General features: G+C 39.5%; 1 protein-coding gene and 1 pseudogene across 1 annotated transcript in view; one reads left to right on the top strand and one right to left on the bottom strand.

The window, feature by feature from the left end:
- Positions 1 to 1,079: 1,079 nt before the first annotated feature.
- LOC148036282 (putative protein phosphatase 2C 57 pseudogene) lies at positions 1,080 to 1,786 on the top strand (annotated as a pseudogene).
- A 977-nt stretch (positions 1,787 to 2,763) lies between these two features.
- Positions 2,764 to 19,348, bottom strand: part of LOC148036281 (uncharacterized) — an 85,728-nt gene continuing 69,143 nt past the window's right edge. Inside the window, exon 2 of the mRNA XM_087678908.1 lies at positions 2,764 to 2,847. Within this exon, the coding sequence (XP_087535034.1) occupies positions 2,764 to 2,847 (84 nt within the window). The remainder of the gene's footprint in view (positions 2,848 to 19,348) is intronic.

Below are 19,348 nucleotides of genomic sequence, written 5' to 3'. Positions count from 1 at the left end.
TGTTACCACAGGATATATGCCCACAGAGTTGATGTATGGTCAAAAACCGGTTATGCCGACTGAGACTTGTGCTTTGACTTGGTCAGTTTTACCTTGGCAGGAGGATTTGACGAGAGAGGAGCTCTTAGCTCTTTGGATTCGGCAGTTGGAGAAAGACCAGAGGATATTCAGCTAGCTATTGACAGGTTGAAGGTTGCTAGACTAAGAAATAAGGACAGGTTTGACAGCAGGCATCGCTTGCGGCCTAGAGCAATAGAAGAGGGAGACTGGGTATTAGTCCTTGATAGCAGCCTTGAAAATCAACATACTGCACTTCGGAAGATGGTGAAAAGATGGTTTGGGCCATACATAGTCAGACATGTCTTTGACAATGCAACATATGAGCTGACTGAATTGGATGGGGCAGTGCTTAGAGTGCCTATTGCAGGAAAAAGGATCAAGATTTTCAAGAAAAGAGATGATGAAGATTATGCATTGGAAGAATTTGCAAGAGAAGAGCAATGAGAAGAAACTCCAATGGAAGAGACAGATGATATGACAGATAATCTTGTTGATATACCGAAAATGCATAATGAAGAGATTGATCTGTTTGTGGATCTTGATGATAATGATCATGGGTAGTTGGCCCATCCAGAGGATGCGCATGATTAGAGGGGGTGGATGTCGTACTGCTGCGCATCCGAGGTGTGAAATCCACCCAAAAGTTGTGTGTGTGGGATTTGTTACTTTGTATATATTTAGTTGTTGTGTTTGTATTTTGTTTTGTGTGGGCAGTAAAGTGGAGAGGGGTTTGGAGCAAGAGGAACTTATCTATAATATTCTGGTCGATATGTATGCTAAGTGTGACAGTCTAGAGCAAGCATGCTAATTGTTTGATAGATTACTAGTTCACAATGTAGTTGCATAGACAGCCATGGTTGGAGCATATGTCTGATGCAGTGATTGTAATTCTGCTCTTAAACAGTATGACAAAATGCTTGATACAGGCATTAAACCAAACAAAGTCACCTACTTGCTGACATTCAAAGCTGCAAGTTCTCTCAAAGGAGCATGTTTAATAGAGAAAGGCATCCTGGAGGATGACCATAGCAGCAGAGTTTGTCAAAGACAAGTTACTCAATTACATTGTTGAAGATGTGGCATTTCCAATTGCAATAGAAAAGGCTGTCTATCATGCCTTTCTGCAGACTGAGACAGCATTTGCAAAAGCTTGTTCAATTAATCATGGCTTGTCATCTGGCATAACAGATTTAACTGTCTTAGTGCTTGGAAGAGAGTTGTTTGTGGCCAATGCAGGAGATTATAGAGCTGTCCTCTGCAAGAAGGGCAAGGCCATTGATATAACAAGGGATCATATGGCCTCATGTTCACTTGAAAGATGGTGAATAGAGTTCCTTGGAGGCTTTGTGGATGATGGATATCTGAATGGACAGATCAATGTTGCAAGAGCCATTAGAAACTGGCATATCAAGGGATTAAAGGAGGGCATGAATTGTCTTCTCAGTGCAGAGCCAAAATTGAGACAAGCTTTGTTGATGTGACTGAAGAAGACGAGTTTATGATTATTGGTTGTGATGGTTTCTGGGATGTGTTTTCAAGTCAGATACTTGACAATAATGAGTGTTTTAAATCATATACCTCAAATATATACAACCGAAGAGTACTCAGTGGTGAATTTGTGGTTGTGAACAAGCATCTTCTGAATGATCTGATTGACATGGGACTTTGGAACTTAGAGTTGAAGATGGCTCTATACAGAAAGTTTAGCAGATTCCTAATGATTTGAAAGCAGTTTACAGGAATGTTTGGGAGATCAAACAGGGGACCATTGTTGACACGGTTGCAAGACCATATGCATTTATCAAGTTTGATACTGATATTCAGAAGACCAGAAAGCTTTACTTGGACATTTGTGTAAATGAACTTCTTGTGTTTTGTAAGGAGACAAGTGCTCTGTCTCTCGAATTGCCTGCTCTATATGACCAGTCACTCAGTCAGGAAGATCCAAGTTAAATAAATGCTGAAGACATAATGGACATCATGCTGATAATTTTCTGTTCATTGGCTGGGTATATTCGCCATCCTGCAAGATTCAAACTCTGGTTTGTGGTTCTGGTTGGTGCACTTGCCATGCTTCTTGAGATATATGATTTCCCCCCCCCCTGTATGGGGTGCTTTTGATGCTCACTCTCTTTGGCATGCAACCACTATACCCTTGACAATGCTATGGTGGAGTTTTATCAAAGATGATGCATCATTCAGAACCACACAACTGCTTCAAAAAGCCAAAATTGTGGATGGAACCAAAAAGGATCAGTAGTGCAGATGTTGGGGCCGCTTTTCTGTATAAAAAAAAGCTGCGTGTTGTATGGCAAAAAGGGGGGAAGATGTTTTTTGGGATGGAATCTGGCAGAAAGAAAAAGCTCCTACAATTATAGGCTGTAAGGCTTTATTGGTCGTGGAAGAACAGCTCTTACAGAGGGGGATGCTGGTGGGACAGAGGTTCAGGGCTAGCAAAGGTGCACCAAAGCGTAGAGATTAAAGGGAGAGTACATGCAGTGATTGACAAATTCGCTGAACAATGGCATCGACTCTCGACCGAGATGTTTTGGGAAAAACTTCCTAATTGTTGGTGGACAGCGTCTGTTGGCACACCTTCAAATCCAGAATTCCTAGATGGCAGAGAAGAAGGCATTGGCAGGGTGTGCTTAACTTTGAAGACAGGATATAAACCGTCAACCAGAAAAATGGGGAGAGACGACATCAAAGGTAAAAAAAGAAAAAGCTCTGAAGAGGCAGAAGCCGAGGACAAGACGAGACGAGGAAGGAGCCAAAGTCGAAGATGACCTGCAGTCACGAAAGGATAGTAAAAGACGAAGCGACAACAACGAGAGAGGACAATGTGCTCAAGGAGAGATTGAGGCCACAGTGAAGCTGAAGGATGAGAAGTCAAAGAGAACAAATCAATGCAACAGAAGAAGAACAAGCGCTAAAGAAGATAAAGATAAAGGGTGAGGACGCTGCGCTGAAGACAATGTGGTGAAATCACTGTTTTGAAGACGATTGAAATCCAGAGGATACTGCTGAAAATCTGAAAATTACTGGCCACTATAAAAACAATGACTTTGATGGCATTGCATTATACCCAATCGAGTTCATCGACATCAGCACAGGATAACTTGTGGCAGAGAAGATTGACAAAAACGTTGTAACCATTGGTCCTGTAAACAAGCTTCATCCTGATTAAATTGCTTGCATCTGTGCTTATCCATATTGTTACAGATTCAGTACAATTACCGTGACTTTTTTTAAAGCCTGATCCAGAACAACACCTTATAATAGGTTTTGATTGTGAAGATGTTGATCTTGCCCGACATGGTTCTCTTTGTATTATGCAGTTTGCCTTTGAAGATGAAGTTTAGCCTGTTGATGCTTTGAAAGGCTGAAATATATTGATGCAGGCTTACAAGCATGCATTAGAATCTCCTCACATTACCAATGTTGTGCATGAATGTAAGCAGGATAGTGAGGCTTTGTACTTCTGATATGGGATTAAGCTAAATAATATTTTCAATACTCAGACTGCCTATTCTTTAATTGAAGAAGTAGATGGGATTAGTGCAACAGGAACACCCTGGTTATTTACAGATTCAGAGACTAGAGATGGTGTAGAAATAGAGATTGACCTTCTATCCTGAAATTATTCAAAGTCCTCTATGGTCGCGACTTTGCTTTCGAAATCCTTCGACACTGTGTAGATAAAACATATTATATACAGCGTCTATACCTACGTCTCTGTGCGCGTCTATACCTACGTCTTTGTGGGCGTCTGTCAGCGCATGTATCCTCATGTGTACACTGCAGAGCACACGCGCCCGCACTCGCACTCAAAGACGCACCCCCAGAGAAACGTTTTCCGCATCTATATCTGCGTCTACACTGAGATGTAGACGCACTATCAGACGCGCTTGGTCGGCTGATTTTGGCAGACGACCACCATTATTGATTTACAAATGCAATACATAATGGAATCACAAATCCTAAATACACAGACAGAGCAGAGAGAGGAAGATAGAGAGAGAGAGAGAGAGAGAGAGAGAGAGAGAGAGAGAGAGAGAGACTCACCTTGGGTGTTTGGTGTGGCGGGTGGTGGCACTTCTTCCTTCTCCTTTTTCCTCTCCTTGGTAAGTTACCCTCCCTTGATGCTTGCTTGCTGCTTCTTCTTGTTCTCCTCTCTCTTGTTCTCTCTTTCTTCCTCTCCTTGGCTTTCCTTTTTCCCTTCTTGTGTGTTTGAAATGAAAGAAGAGGTGAGTCATGAGGAGGTGAGGCATGAAAAGACTAGGTGAGGCATGAAGAAGGGAATCACTACTCGCTCCACATTGAGCTAATAGCACTATGATACTAGGAGGCATATTCCACGATGGATTTCGTGAGTTCTTATTCCACCATGGATTCCATGAGGTTTTGCAGTGGATTTCATAAAACTATATTTATTTGTTGGTGCTCGTACATAAGGTAGATTCCCTGTGTGAGAAGTTGACAAGGACGCCTGTCCTTTTTGGGCATCATGTTAATTTAATGTACATGTCGGTGACTCCACAGCGAGTGATTCCACAAAATACATATTTAAATTAATGGACATTTATGAGTTTAGAGTGCACTCGTATTAAATTAAGGTTAGGACAAAGTTTCAACCTATTTATTTATTTTGTAGCTAAAGATTGCTAAGTATTCACTTTTATCAGTTTAATTTTATTATTTTCTAATAATTGTGAATGCTTCAGTTAATGTGTAGAGTCGGCGGCAGTGGCATTCAAAAGCACTGGGTGATAGCATGTATTCAAATTATCTAGAAAAAATTATCATTTTTAATGGGCACGCATTTTAATAATACAGACATGGCTCTAATATTTATTTAGGCATGCTTATCTATTGAAAAGCTTGATAAATATTTATTATTTTGTATGCGCATAGACACACGATTTAAATATTTCATTATTAGACATTGTATTTGGACATAGCCCGACTGTTGGGCTGCCCAACTACTTTATTCTTTATTTGGAAAAAAAGCAAACACAAAAGCTAAAGCATGCTTATTGTAAAATTTGGCTATTTTTTAAGCTTTGAGATGAATAAATTTATAAATATATGACTTGCCCGTAGTAGTCTATACATAGACATAGTACTATCTTTCTTATTTTGAAATAGAATTGTGCTCTCCACAGTGAATTACTTGGTCTAATGTATCCTTGGTCCAGCTACTTTAGCAATCCCTTTTCAACGGTCTTGGAAATTCACATTCGATAAGGTCGCTTTTCTATGGGTCTAACTCTTGGAATAAGCTTGATCTCATGGTCAACTTCCCTTTTAGGAGGAAGCACTGTCAATTCTATTAGAAAGACAGCAAAATATTCATTCATCCAAGAAGATTCTTCTTTTGCCTTGTTATCCCAATCCACCATGTTAAGCATGATTAGGTAGACATGTAATCCTTTTCATAAACCTTGGATAATATGTGAAGCTTTTGGTAGTTGGAGATTTGGTCTTCTAGCTTTGCCTTGCATAGCTATTTGAATTCCTTTTGCATTTTGCAATGTGACTTGGCCCTTTCCACAATGGATGTGGGAATCACTAGGGATTCGCTAGTTCATTCCAAGAAGGTTCTCACATGTACCTAAATTCATGACATTTAACCTCATATTGGTATGCTCACTACCTAGATCAAATCCCACTTCTCTAGAGTTTTGTATAGAAATGGCCTCTTTTCCATTAGCTAATTCTACCATAAGACTGGATGTAGGTGCATTTGCTATTTCTAATCTTTTTGAGTGTTTGGGTGAGATAAATGAACGAGTGCTTCCACAGTCAAGAGAATCTTGAAACTTTAACCTTGATAGCTTGTAGGGGTTTGAATCACCAAAAATTGGTGGTTCAAACCTCACTTGTTGAGGGTAACATACATAGTTCCTTTCTCAAATTTGGCCTCCATAGTGGGTTTCTCTTCTTCTTGTCCCTTGAAGGTAACTACCATAATCGTTTATTTACCTTTGGCCATTGGTGATTCAAACCTCGCTTGTTGAGGGTAGCATACATAGTTCTTTCTCAATTTCGGTCTCCATAGTGGGTTTCTCTTCTTCTTGTTCCTTGAAGGTAATTACCATAATCTTTCATTTGCCTTTGGCCATTGTTCCCTTTTTCTGGCCATGGAATCATCGTTGATGAAAAGTTTGGTTTAATTTTGGGCACTCCCTCTTAAAATGTCTAGGCTCATTACATTGATAGTATCATTGAGCATCATTATTTCTTACTATGGGATTAAAATTTCATGTTGTATGAAGGTACTTGGTCCTTTGTTTTGGTAACCTTGCTCCCAATATCTTCTACCATGTGGTTTGGATTGGATCTCTTAGTACAGGGGCTTGGCACAAAGCAACGCATCCTAAAGGTCTGTAGGTCACATCGCTTCAACTCATGTATGAGGTATCCCAAGGAAAGTTCAACCCATGACAAAACTTGGTCACCTCTTGAACATTGTCCATGGATAGCACATATTTCTAGAGTGTAACAAAATTTGAGTAATAAGCTGCTAAGCTCAATCCCTGCTAACACAAGGTAAAGAACTCATTCATCTTCATGGTGTGATATGCAGGGAAAGATATATCCTACACACTCTGTTAGTTATTTCCAAATAGCAACTAACTCAACTTGATCCTTCCACAATTTTTTCCACCACAATTAAGCTTCGCTTTGTAGCTTAAGCTTGGTAATCATGTCTTAGTTTCTAGGACTAGTTATGTAGTAAGGAAGTAGTCTTCCATTGTCTCTATTCGGGCCTCTGTGTTTGTTTCTATATCTCTCTCTTCCCTCTGCCCATGAGGCAAAGTCTCATTTTGTCCCCCCTAAAGTGACATTAATCAGGCTCTAAAATGTTCCCTAGCACAATCACATATTCAGCTCGTTCTAATCCAATGTCCTAGGATTTGTGGGAAACCTCTTGGCTTATCATGACTACCCTTCCCAACTTTTGCTTCACTTTTAAAGTGGATGTTCTTAGTTACCTAATTACCTAGCATGGTTAATGGAACATACAAAAAGAGCTTTCTTAATTAGCCCCATTAGCATAGGTTCAATTCAAATAATCTTAGCATGGACACAAGGACAAGTTGAAAACAGTCTTTCAACAAAAAATAATTCTTCATTCAAATTGGGGAATATAGCCTTATTTAGATCAATATACTTGTCCAAGATAGGACTTCCTCATAGGAATTTCCACCAAATTCCTACCCTTAGCTAGTTTTAGGGCCTTTTGAGAACCCATCCTGGACTCATAGGGGATTAGACTAGTATTTTAGGTGCAAGGGATTAATAGACAGAGCCCCCTAGTACCCTTTCTAGCTCTAGCTAACTATACTCACTATGAAGAGACCTCTCACTTACGGAGATGGTCCTGACATCCAGAGTGACAAACACCACTCTTCGGTGAAATCTTCTACAACTATCCTTAGGGGAGATGTAGTGCATCTTTGAATTTATCCTAATTTTTAAATATTTCCTAAATTAGTATAGGTTCAATTACAAATAGTCACATTATTGCATCATCCCCTATGCATCAAATAGTCTTTGGATGCAATTTAAAAGAGTTGGGATTTATTCTAGGTAGTATCCTACCAATATCAAGTTTTTCTTGATTATTGGTGTCAAGTTTAGGTAAGTAGCATTATTCTAACCCTCGGCCTTTTGATTGTATCCAAGTAAATAACTATAGGGTCATAAGATTCAATGACCTTTAAACAAGTTTAATTTTCTCTTTCAAGGATCCATAATCCCTTTGATTCGAATAGTTGGGTTTAATTCTATCAAACCTCTTTTTCTATGATCAATTTGATCATAACTTGAAAATTCTAATTAACTTCTGGTCTTATAATGTCCTAAAGTTACTTCCTCACGTGCGATAGAAAGAGAGATAAAGTGTCTAACTCCATCTATATAGTTTCCTTTCCTAGTTTCTTGGTATTAAACCCTTAGGGGGTTTCAAAAGAACTAATTCTCTTTAGGGGGTTTAAAAAAGATTTAATGTCTTTGATAGCATATTTGGTAGGTGGCGTAGAATCTATAAATTGTATTAGTTTCTACTCCATTTGAAATAATGCATTTCTTATAATAGAAACTTTAATGAAACAAGGACAAAGGTTCACTTCCTAGACTTTGAATCCTTGTCCTTGAAGAACCTGATCCCACACACACACACACACACACACATCCTTAAAATTATGGGCCTAATTCTTCTCTAATTTGTTCTTGTTCCAATAGAGATTTGAATGTGTCCTAAACTTCCTCATAGTATTTATTTAGACTTGGAAAAATCTATCAGTGTGTGAAAAAAGGAAAAGTATTCATTAATTTTTATCGAATATTTCTTGCATTTCTAATTCTTACTACCCTAATCTACATTCGCGGATTAAGCTACTTTTATGGATTAATGCACTCCCACTCAGATCTAACCACATCATGGAGAAGAGGTTCTTTACAAATGTCCCTCTAGGTTGTCATAAAAATATACGAATTTACCTCACTAACTCACATTGCACCACAAGGGGTCCCAACTTTTTGGGGGGGATTGCACATCCTTTATTTCAACTTATTTTAATGATGATCATTCAATTTAAACTATAACAAAAAAATGATAGAAGGAACGTGGGTTTGGTTTGGAGTGGTGACATGTCCCACTCACATGACCTCTACAATTTTGTGGTGCATGCTACACTATTTGGTCTTGGCTAGTCTTGAAGCTTCGAATCAATGCTTCTCCGTGCTTTGAATGAAAACAGGGACTTGATAGGATAAAGAGCTTGGAAATCCTTTGGTTCTTGAGTATCTTGGGCGAAACTACCTTCCTTCCTTTGTCTTTCTTTCACTCTCTTAATCTTTATCTCTCTCTCTCTCTCTCTCTCTCTCTCTCTCTCTCTCTCTCTCTCTCTCTCTCTCTCTCTCTCTCTCTCTCTCTCTCTCTCTCTCTCTCTCTCTCTCTCTCTCTCAACCCTTCTCTTTCTATCCCTCTCAATCTCCTTCTATGTCTTGTAATTACTTTCAATCTCTCTCAACTTCAATACCTTCTCTTCTTTATCTTCTCCAATACTTACCTTCTATTCCTCCTAGCATCTCTCTCTCTCTCTCTTTCTCTCTCTCTCTCTCTCTCTCTCTCTCTCTCTCTCTCTCTCTCTCTCTCTCTCTCTCTCTCTCTCTCTCTCTCTCTCTCTCTCTCTCTCTCATCCCTTCAATGATTAGGGCTCTTTCTCTCTCAATCCCACTCTTCTTTTGTCTCGTCCAATACTCTCCTAATGTCCCTTGGCCTATCTTCTCTCTTAGAAAAAAATTAAGATTAAGGAGGAGCCTAAAATCATCTCTCGCTACATCTTATATAATGTTTGTATGTACGCATCTTCTTGCCATTATCACTCTGTTATCCCTCTCTCATGATTATCATTGAGTAAAGAGTTTCAATGCCCATTTTATGGGTTTGATGAGGATTAGTTTGTTGAGGCATATGGAAAGGATGATGATGATAATAATCAATTTGTTAACTCTAGTATGTTGGTGATATTACCCATGACAATGAGGAGTTTGAACATCTCGTGATGATATTAATGGCAATGAGGACGATGATGATTGGGAGTCCAAGTAGCAACTTTAGAAATATTATTATTATCATTAGTATAATTTTAATCCATAGGGATATCTCAATATACCGAGCATCAGTGTAAAGATAGTTGTGGGCTTCACCTAGCCTATACCTGTGTTGCATGGATGCGTCATCTACACCCGCATCTATATGTATACACTAAATGTAAACTAAGAATAAGTGTAGACATAGACATGACTAAATAAAAAACTTAAGAAAATAACAAAGAGAAAGTTTAAAGGGCTTGAACCCATAACCTGTTCATCACAAGACAAGATTTTTGCCATTACTACATATACACACATTAAAGATAGTGAGTTTTAAGGTATTTATAGAAACTACTTTTTGATGGGCTATTACCTAAAAACAAGATTCTGGTAATAAACTTTTGTCAAGCTAGATTAATTGTTGAATTGGGCACTTATTTTTCTAAAAGTAAAGATCATGATCACTTACATGCGTCAAGTGCAATTTGGGTTGTAGATCCCAACTCTATGGGGTCTTTAAGACCTTGTGGGAGAGTGTTGAGGCACCCATCCCCCTTTGGACCCAACAATGGATGTTGTGGAACACTAGTATTGAAGACACATTCACATTATATTGTCTACTCTTTGTATAGGGGCCAATAGGGTTATAACCCGTGAAGGAACTATAGGTGACAACCTAAAAAGTTACACTTTTCTTGACACTTCTAGCTTTGTGCTTGGTGGATCGTTTGAAATGTAGCTTCTAATTAGTTCTTGTTTTCCATTGTTTCTCTCTCTTTTGGCTTGTCATTGATTATAACTTTTTTTAAAAACATGGAAGATTGGTAGCATTGTATTGGCCCTTTTATATGCTATAATGTGATAGTGTAGAATATGCAGCTAGTAACTACCCGCAATTTCAAAACATTTTCAAAAAGGAAATGTGGAGGGGAGAGGGGAGGTTTGTTGGTTAAAAGGAGGTCAACTCATTGTGTATCCAATAATTTTTTGTTTTGTTTTCTTTAAAACTGATTTTATGCATGCAAGGCTACTAACTGCAGAGAAGCAGGTCTATAGACACGTCCATAAAACACTAGTAAGCTTCATAGCCTTGCTCTCACTTTAGAGAGAGAGAGAGAGAGAGGGGGAGAGAGAGAGGGGGAGAGAGAGAGAGAGAGAAAGAGAGAGAGAGAGCATGCATGCATGATATCTAGTACATGAATAGAACGATCAGATTACCACCAAACAAATATGATTCCAAGACCAAGCATGTGCGTTGGATGCTGCAACCCAAGGTTGAAAATATAAGAAGAACACGCTAATGATGCATTGAATGATGCTATGAGAAGAAAAGCTGATACAATAGAGCTGAAGCTCAGAAGATAATGACATTGTTTGTTTCAATTAGGTGGTAGCACCCATGGGAAATTTGCACACTGAAGGGTACGAAATGCAGTCCTTTGGGCAATGGGCTATCGCAATAATCACTGGAATGTGAAAGAAAACTATCGAGGGAGTGGTGAACCATAGTCCTCTAATGTCGTCAAAAATGTGGAAGATGATCACCAGTTGTTGAGGGAGCGAACCACAATCCTCTGAGGTGGAGGACTAACTTGCGCAGCAAAATGCATATCCTAGAGTGTTGCAGCTGTCAAATGTAGGGAAAGCAGCCCAAATGCTCATGCCAAGTGGATAATGATGACGCCAGATAATGGAAGATGAGTCGAGCTGCTGCAAAAATGATGCTAGGAGGCATATTTCACGGTGGATTCCGTGCCACGGTGAATTCCGTGAGGTTTTACGGTGGATTCCGTAAACTTTGATGACCGGGGCTCATACACAAAGTGGATTCTTTGTGCGAGAAGTTGATGGGGACGCCTGTCGTTTTCGGGCATTTCATTAATTTAGTATGTACATGGGTGATTCCATAGCGGGTGATTCTGCAAAATACATATTAAATTAATAAACGTTTATGAGTTTAGAGTGCGCACTCGTAATAAATTAAGGTTAGGATTTATTTCTAACCAGTTGATTTATTTATGTAGCTGAAGACTGCTAGGTATTCACTTTTGTCGGTTTAATTGTATTATTTTACTAACGATTGTGAATGCTTCAGTTGATGTGTAGAGATAGCAGCAGTGGCGGAGGAAAGCATTGGAGTCTAGCGAGTATTTGATCTATGGATTATATTTTGATAGGCGCCACGCCTATATTTTGTCATGTCTATTGAGGCATCGATTATTTATTATTATTTTATATGCGCCTATGCGCACGGATATGTTATTTGTATTTGGACATTGTGTTGGGCGTGCCAGACTCTATGGGCACCGTCCATTAGCTTTATTCCTATTTTTGTAAAAGCAAACTCAAAAGCTAAAAGCTTGTCATATTTTTGTAAATTGGGCTATTATTGAGCATGAAGATGGAAATATACATAAAATACATGCTTTGTGAAGCGCTCACACAAGGCATGGGAGAAGATTGAACCCAATTGGTCTCTTGCTCTTGTCGTTCATGCTTTTTACATTGTAATTTGTGCAAAAAGGTAGAGTTCATTATTCTTGGGGACCTTCTGGGATTTACTACGTGAGCGTACAGCGACCGATCTGCGCACCAGTGGTATCAGAGCGGAGCTGAGATCAAGAGCTTCCAATCGCTACCCATCTCGTGCGAAGGCGGAGCTCCTGGAACGATCGGGCTCTACGGTCAATCTCATCGCGAACCGTCGATACAGGCAAACTTCTGGCGATCAAGAACCCCTCTTTCTGTTATCAGATCGCAAAGGACCAGGCAATACAGGCGGAGGACCACTCATTCATCTCCTTCACCAAAATCGTGGATAAACAGAGAAAAAGAGTAACTTTCTTTTCATTAAGCTTCAAAGCTTCAATTTATGATCGCGGTACATCAGGAGCTGCCCGCGTTTTTCGCCGCCTGGGAAAAACGCCCCCCCCCCTCCACGAAATTCATCGATTGAGCTTTTTAAAGCTTAATCCCTTAAGCTAAATCAATTAAGCAATACTAGTCATCTCCTGCAAGTCAACAACTCCAAGTCCCGTGCCACAGAAATCAAGTTCTGCAAATCATCTGTGATCAAGTTCTGCAAGTTCACTAAGTCGGCTAAGTTCTGCAAGTCTGCTATGATGCTAGGAGGCATATTTCACGGTGGATTCCGTGCCACGGTGAATTCCGTGAGGTTTTACGGTGGATTTCGTAAACTTTGATGACCGGGGCTCATACACAAAGTGGATTCTTTGTGCGAGAAGTTGATGGGGACGCCTGTCCTTTTCGGGCGTTTCATTAATTTAGTGTGTACATGGGTGATTCCATAGCGGGTGATTCCGCAAAATACATATTAAATTAATAAACATTTATGAGTTTAGAGTGCGCACTCGTAATAAATTAAGGTTAGGATTTATTTCTAACCAATTGATTTATTTATGTAGCTGAAGACTGCTAGGTATTCATTTTTGTTGGTTTAATTGTATTATTTTACTAACGATTGTGAATGCTTCAGTTGATGTGTAGAGATAGCAGCAGTGGCGGAGGAAAGCATTGGAGTCTAGCGAGTATTCGATCTATGAATTATATTTTGATAGGCGCCACGCCTATATTTTGTCATGTCTATTGAGGCATCGATTATTTATTATTATTTTGTATGCGCCTATGCGCACGGATATGTTATTTATATTGGGACATTGTGTTGGGCGTACCAGACTCTATGGGCACTGTCCATTAGCTTTATTCCTATTTTTGTGAAAGCAAACTCAAAAGCTAAAAGCTTGTCATATTTTTGTAAATTGGGCTATTATTGAGCATGAAGATGGAAATATACATAAAATACATGCTTTGTGAAGCGCTCACACAAGGTATGGGGGAAGATTGAACCCAATTGGTCTCTTGCTCTTGTCGTTCATGCTTTTTACATTGTAATTTGTGCAAAAAGGTAGAGTTCATTGTTCTTGGGGACCTTCCGGGATTCACTACGTGAGCGTACAGCGACCAATCTGCGCACCAAAAAACGCAAGTCCCAATAGCCTATATGATAGACGAGTGACACTAAGTGATGGAGGAGGAGCCAAAGTGCAAAACATAGGTCCTAGCAGCCCTTGTGATAGACAAGTGATTCCAGGTGATGGAGGAGAAGCGAGGCTGCAAAAATAGAGGTCCTAGAGCAGCCCATGTGATAGATGAGTGATGAGATCACTCACGCTTGGTGATGTGGACTATCCCTAGAGGTTATGATGCTGATGCCAAGCTAGAGATGATGATGCCAGGCAAGGAGAAGATCTCCACACTAAAAAAATGTAGGAGAAAGTGGAGCTTGATGGAGAAAGGTGTTGACACCAAGAAGATGATGGTGATGTTAGGTGGAAGATGCTCAAAATGCAAGGCTTGATGTTGGAATAGTGTGCTTGAAGTAGAAGAGGAAGGGTGAAGGCAGCCACAATGAGCCATGAACCGCAATGTCCTACTAAAGGGGTGCGAGGGCAGTGGAAGGGGTTGGTGAGAGAAGGGAAGGGTGTCTGATGTGATAGAGGAAGAGGGCTAAAGAATGATTGAAGAGTGATGAGAGTGTTAGAAGAAGGAATGAAGTGACTACCTATTTATAGGTGTAAGTTGTCTAGGGTGGTGCACCATTGTGTGGGTGCCCACTGAAAAAATGGCCAAAATGTGGACACAAACCCTTTTTGGGGCTATTAGTGTGAAACCCTATATGAAGTGTGTGAATTGAGGAAGTGGTTTCTCAACATCATGCACTTTGCTTTGATGGCATTTTGACATGGTGACCCCACCAACGAATCATGTGTTTGAACTCCTACCCCAATCATCTTAGGGGGTAAAAAAAGTTTCTAGTCTTCCCTTTTTCATGCCTATTCACACATTTGTTAAAGAAAATCATCACTTCCACGAAGGCAACCTAATGCTCCACTTTTTGAGCTCTTTCATGAAGGCATATAATACAAAGGTGACATAGAAGAAAAATGAGATGCAAAGGTTGATGACCTAGAATTTTGTCTCTCTTCACTATATTCCATTCAATCATTCAAATTTGAATGTGGAGAGCAAGAAATACTGCTCTCAAGTAATACTCACTTTAACACCACAAGGATGTAATATCAAGAACTAAAATGGGGAGTGGTTCTTTTATATATCTTCTGAGGAAAAATTTTACCTTCCTCCACAATGGATTATCACAGATCAAGAATTTTCTTTTTTTATTTTATGTACTTTTCAAAAAATCTAATGACTTTGAGATGAGCATGTGGGGCGGGTTTTAGCATATGTTTCACCCTACTCAATTGAGGTGTGGTGATAAATGGACCGCCTGCCTAGCTTACAATAACAAAGTGGCAGTCCTTTGAATCACAAAGCCATACTAGGGCTTCAAGTATATGTTCAAAGTATAAGGCTTCGCCTTCAATGCTTCAAAAATGTGGCATTATCTTTTCCCTGGTTCCTATTGTTTGCTTATTGGAAAGTGCAATCTGCATACCAGTGGCTTTGGTGCACATGTTTTGTGGTCAAAACCCCTCACGCATACTTGACTTGCAAGAGAAATCAATCATGTAGAGGGGATAGTTATACAAAGTTTTATAAGCATGCACATGATATTGGGGGTTTATGGTAAAAGGATGCCAGATTATGCAAATATTTATGACCTATAATTATCAAAATAGAGTTCCATAGTTTCAACTCTTTATAGAATTATTTAAATAAAAGCATTTCTACACATTCTAACCTAGAGCAAAAGGTTATTTATGGATATATTCTAGCCTAGGTTTGAGACTATAACTTGTGATGAAGCTAACACGGACACCCATACGAGCTTTGGAGAAATCTCTAACTGGGTGGTCAAATATATTATGGGACACTCAAAAATTATAAAGAAAGTTATGCAATGACCATATGGTCAATCATCAAGAAGCCTTCCCTTCGTTTCCTTCCCACCAAGAGGAGCATACAACTAGCTATTACACATAATTAAGTCAGCTCCTAAAGACATTGCATAGTATTGAGGTTGGCTTAAAAGACACTTGCCACCAAGTCATTATGAAGATGGGTGTTTATGTAGGTACCGCGTGTCACTAACAATAAATTAGAATACAAGGCCTTTTTGATGGGGCTAAATCTTCTAGATACGGTGGTATTTGTTATTTTTTAGTAAAAGGTGACTTGTATTTGGTAATCAATTAGTTGAATGGGACTTATAGGGTATGTGATCCCATTCTTTGTATGTGTTGTTGTGCTTGATATGCTTTACACATTTGAGTTAGTAGCCTACTGGTTAATTCATTATCTCAATGGAACCACTTTGTGAATTCCTTGTCAAACTATACTTACGTTAAGGATGTATTCTTCAACTATTGTCTTGAGGATCTTTTGTAATTATTTGATTATATCAACTGCCGCCTAGGGATACTTTGTGTTTTACTTTTTGTTAAAATATAATTCTTTGGTAATTAGTGGTGGTTAGTCTGGGTGATGAGTTAGGCAGCTATAGACCACCTTCCAATTCTATCTTGGACACACAAGGTTGCTCAATGTTATATTCATTTTAGACATCCATTATGTGAGATTTGTATAAATCAAGGGAGTGCTTGTCAGTAGTGTATTACTAAATATTATGATATCTTGATATATTTCATTAGGCCAAGAGGGATATTCCATTTCCTTAGGTGCAGGTGGTTTTAACTTTTTTGTTGTTGAACTTTGTTATGCAAGTCCTTTGGTTCACATTTAAGGAGGCGTCTAAGATCTGTGATGTGAATTATTCTGTTATGCAAATCCTTTGGTTCACATTTGATTTGATGCCAAGATGGGGGCTATGGATTGAGTGGTCTCTCTAAGAGGGATGCATCCTTTTCTATCCCCTTTCTTGAGGATACTCATAAGTTGAACATGAGAGTCATTTTAGTTAGCTTAATGGTCAAAATCTTCTATAAGGTAGCTATCCTAAGTATAAGTCCCAAGCTAAGTTCCTATCATGATGAAGTCCATAGTGGCTAAGGGGCTAGTTTGAGTGATTTCCTACAAGCTAAAATTTCTTAAAAGTCTCATCATGAATAAGAAAAACCAAAAAAGGAGCTAGAAGGATACTTATTTCCTTGTGAGGGCTTGATAGGTTATTGGGTTCAAGCCAATTCAAGCCTAGCAATGATACACTATCCTCCTTGGAATGAGACCTAACCATGGGGAAGAAAGTAAAAAAGAAGAAAAACCCTATCTATTGCCTTGCAAGATCTGGGCAAGTTCCTAGGTATGAGAAAACCTTGGGGCCAATGCCGTGGTCTCCTTAGGACATGGTACTGACTCAATTGGTAGAGGAGCTATTTTCACTAAATAAAAATATAATGAACAATGATGGAAAAGAAGAACCTCAAAATATAAATAAAAGGGCTTCAGTTTTATGTTTCTCAATAGAGGGTGGTAAAGTGATAGGGAGATGGCCTAGGGTTCCTCCTAAAGCTAGTGTGCATTATGTGGGGGCGATATGATCCCTAGGTGTTGAGATGTCAAGCTATACATGAGCTCCCATTCACTACATGCCTTGTTGATGTGGTAGAATATTATTCACTGGCATGCTAGGTGACTGACATGAGGATACACCAATGAATCTACAAGCTTAACTACACCCACATAGTCCATCCTTAGTTATGGCATATTCATTGTGCCACCTCTTTTGTACATACATTGTGGTACTTTCATATTAGTCTTTTATCATGTTGTAGACTTAGTCCTTTGTGTGGAAGAAGAAAAATATAGAAGAAGAAGATAATGTCAACCCTATCTCTCTATGTGCTTAAGTTTCCATTGTTCTATGTGTGTGCTCTTGGTTTATTCACCTCTCTTCTCCCTTATCTGTTTTCATGCTATCAGAGATATCCTATGGTTATATGGAGCTTGATTGAAGGCTGAGGTGAAGGCATTGGAGCACAAAAGTAAGCAAACAAGCAAGAGTAAGAAGTTCTTTCACCTTAGTTGATTTGCCTTGGATTATAGCCAAAGGAGGCTCCTCAAGTTAGCAGGGTTGCAATCTCTAAGTTTGTAGTGAAACTTTGTGAACAAGACTAATAATGGATATACTATAGCTAACCCTTTTGGGATTATCTACAGTGATTTCTGCCGTCAATTTGGTCTTTGTTTTAGACTTGTAACTTTTCTCAATAGCGATTTTTGGATATACTCTCACTACAAGATGTAGGCCTTATACCAACGTTAAAAGCGAAAAAAATGTTAATGAAAAAATTTACATCCATCATTGCAAAAAGCGTCATTATTAGCGACGCTATAGAACAGCCGATATTAGATGCTGATAACGATGCTTTGCGATGCATTTTGCGTCGCTAATAGCGACGGTAACAAGGAAAAAAAATTATGGCAGGGTAGAAAATGTATACAATGCTCGTGTAAATAAAGACAAAGCATACTTAAATCATAACACTGATACATGAAATAAATACATGATCACATAATGAAAGCGACCGGTAAAATCATGGCAAGATACTACTACTACATAGAAAATGTCTACATAGATCACGTGACCAAAAAAGAAGGGCGTGTGAGCTCCAGGGATCCAAGGGCGAGCTATAGATCATTGCCATCCGGAACCTTGTCCCATCACAAAGGAGCATCGAACAGACTCTGCAAAAAAAAAAACAACTACACATCAGTCCACCATACAATAATACATTCTAATTAAACATGGTGACTACGAACAAGAAAGATAAGTGACTTACGGGGTCGTCGCGCCTATACAATCGGTCGATCAATGCAGTGAGACTGTGCCTCTCTACATATCGAGTCTTAAGGCCGATGGGATCGCGATTTGTAATGGAGTGGTGAAAAGAAAACAAAATAAAAGTGTTAGAAACACAATTCTCAGTACAAAGGATATTGCAAAAAAAAAAAGCAAGCAAAACAAAAGCAAAACTTACAAAGTCCTCCAAATATGTCCTGTGGCCGCCACTCCCAAGATGATGGACCACTTTAGCCTCTAGTCGTGCCCTCGTCGCCTCGCATTGCTCTCTCCAACATCTTGGAGAATTTATAACACCCTTCCTGAGTCAGCGTCAATCTTCCGCATCTAGCTACTCAGGCTTTGATGCCCCATTCTTGAGTTCCTTGCGTACATCTGATCGTCTGTGTAACATATATGCACGCATGCACTTCATCATCCAACCCATAGAAAACCTATCTACTGCGGCTGGTACCAGAAACTCCTAATGCAAGGATGCTACTATGTAGTCCTTGCTCCCCACTAGTATATTATTCCAATGATCCAAGACATGCCGAGAAACTTGTTGGCACAACTCTCTCATGCGAGCCATCACCCTCCTCCCCTCAATATTCATGATGATGGCTCCTGACCTATCATCTACAAGGTAGGCATACCCCTCTAGGGTATGCCTAAGATGGGTCCTCTCCCACTTGCGATTACGCTCTTGGACATATCTAAGATATCCCTGTACATCTGGTGTACCGACCGGGGTAGTATCTATCGGAGTAGCACCCATAAGGAAGCCACCTACGGATGGTTGTGGAGTAGACGTCCCCACAGGTGTGACAAATCCCGGAGGTGACGCAACTCCAGCAGAACGACAAGATGGAGATACCGCATCCATGCCTGCATAGCAACCATCTGAGCCACACTCTCTCAAACCACCACAAGAGCAAGGAGTAGCACCTGTATCCCGAGCCG

The sequence above is a fragment of the Lygodium microphyllum genome, chromosome 5 (assembly GCF_053477565.2).
Source record: "Lygodium microphyllum isolate KBCC chromosome 5, Lygodium_microphyllum_v1.1.10, whole genome shotgun sequence".
Lineage (NCBI taxonomy): Eukaryota > Viridiplantae > Streptophyta > Polypodiopsida > Schizaeales > Lygodiaceae > Lygodium > Lygodium microphyllum.
This window is presented reverse-complemented; position numbering and strand designations above follow the sequence as displayed.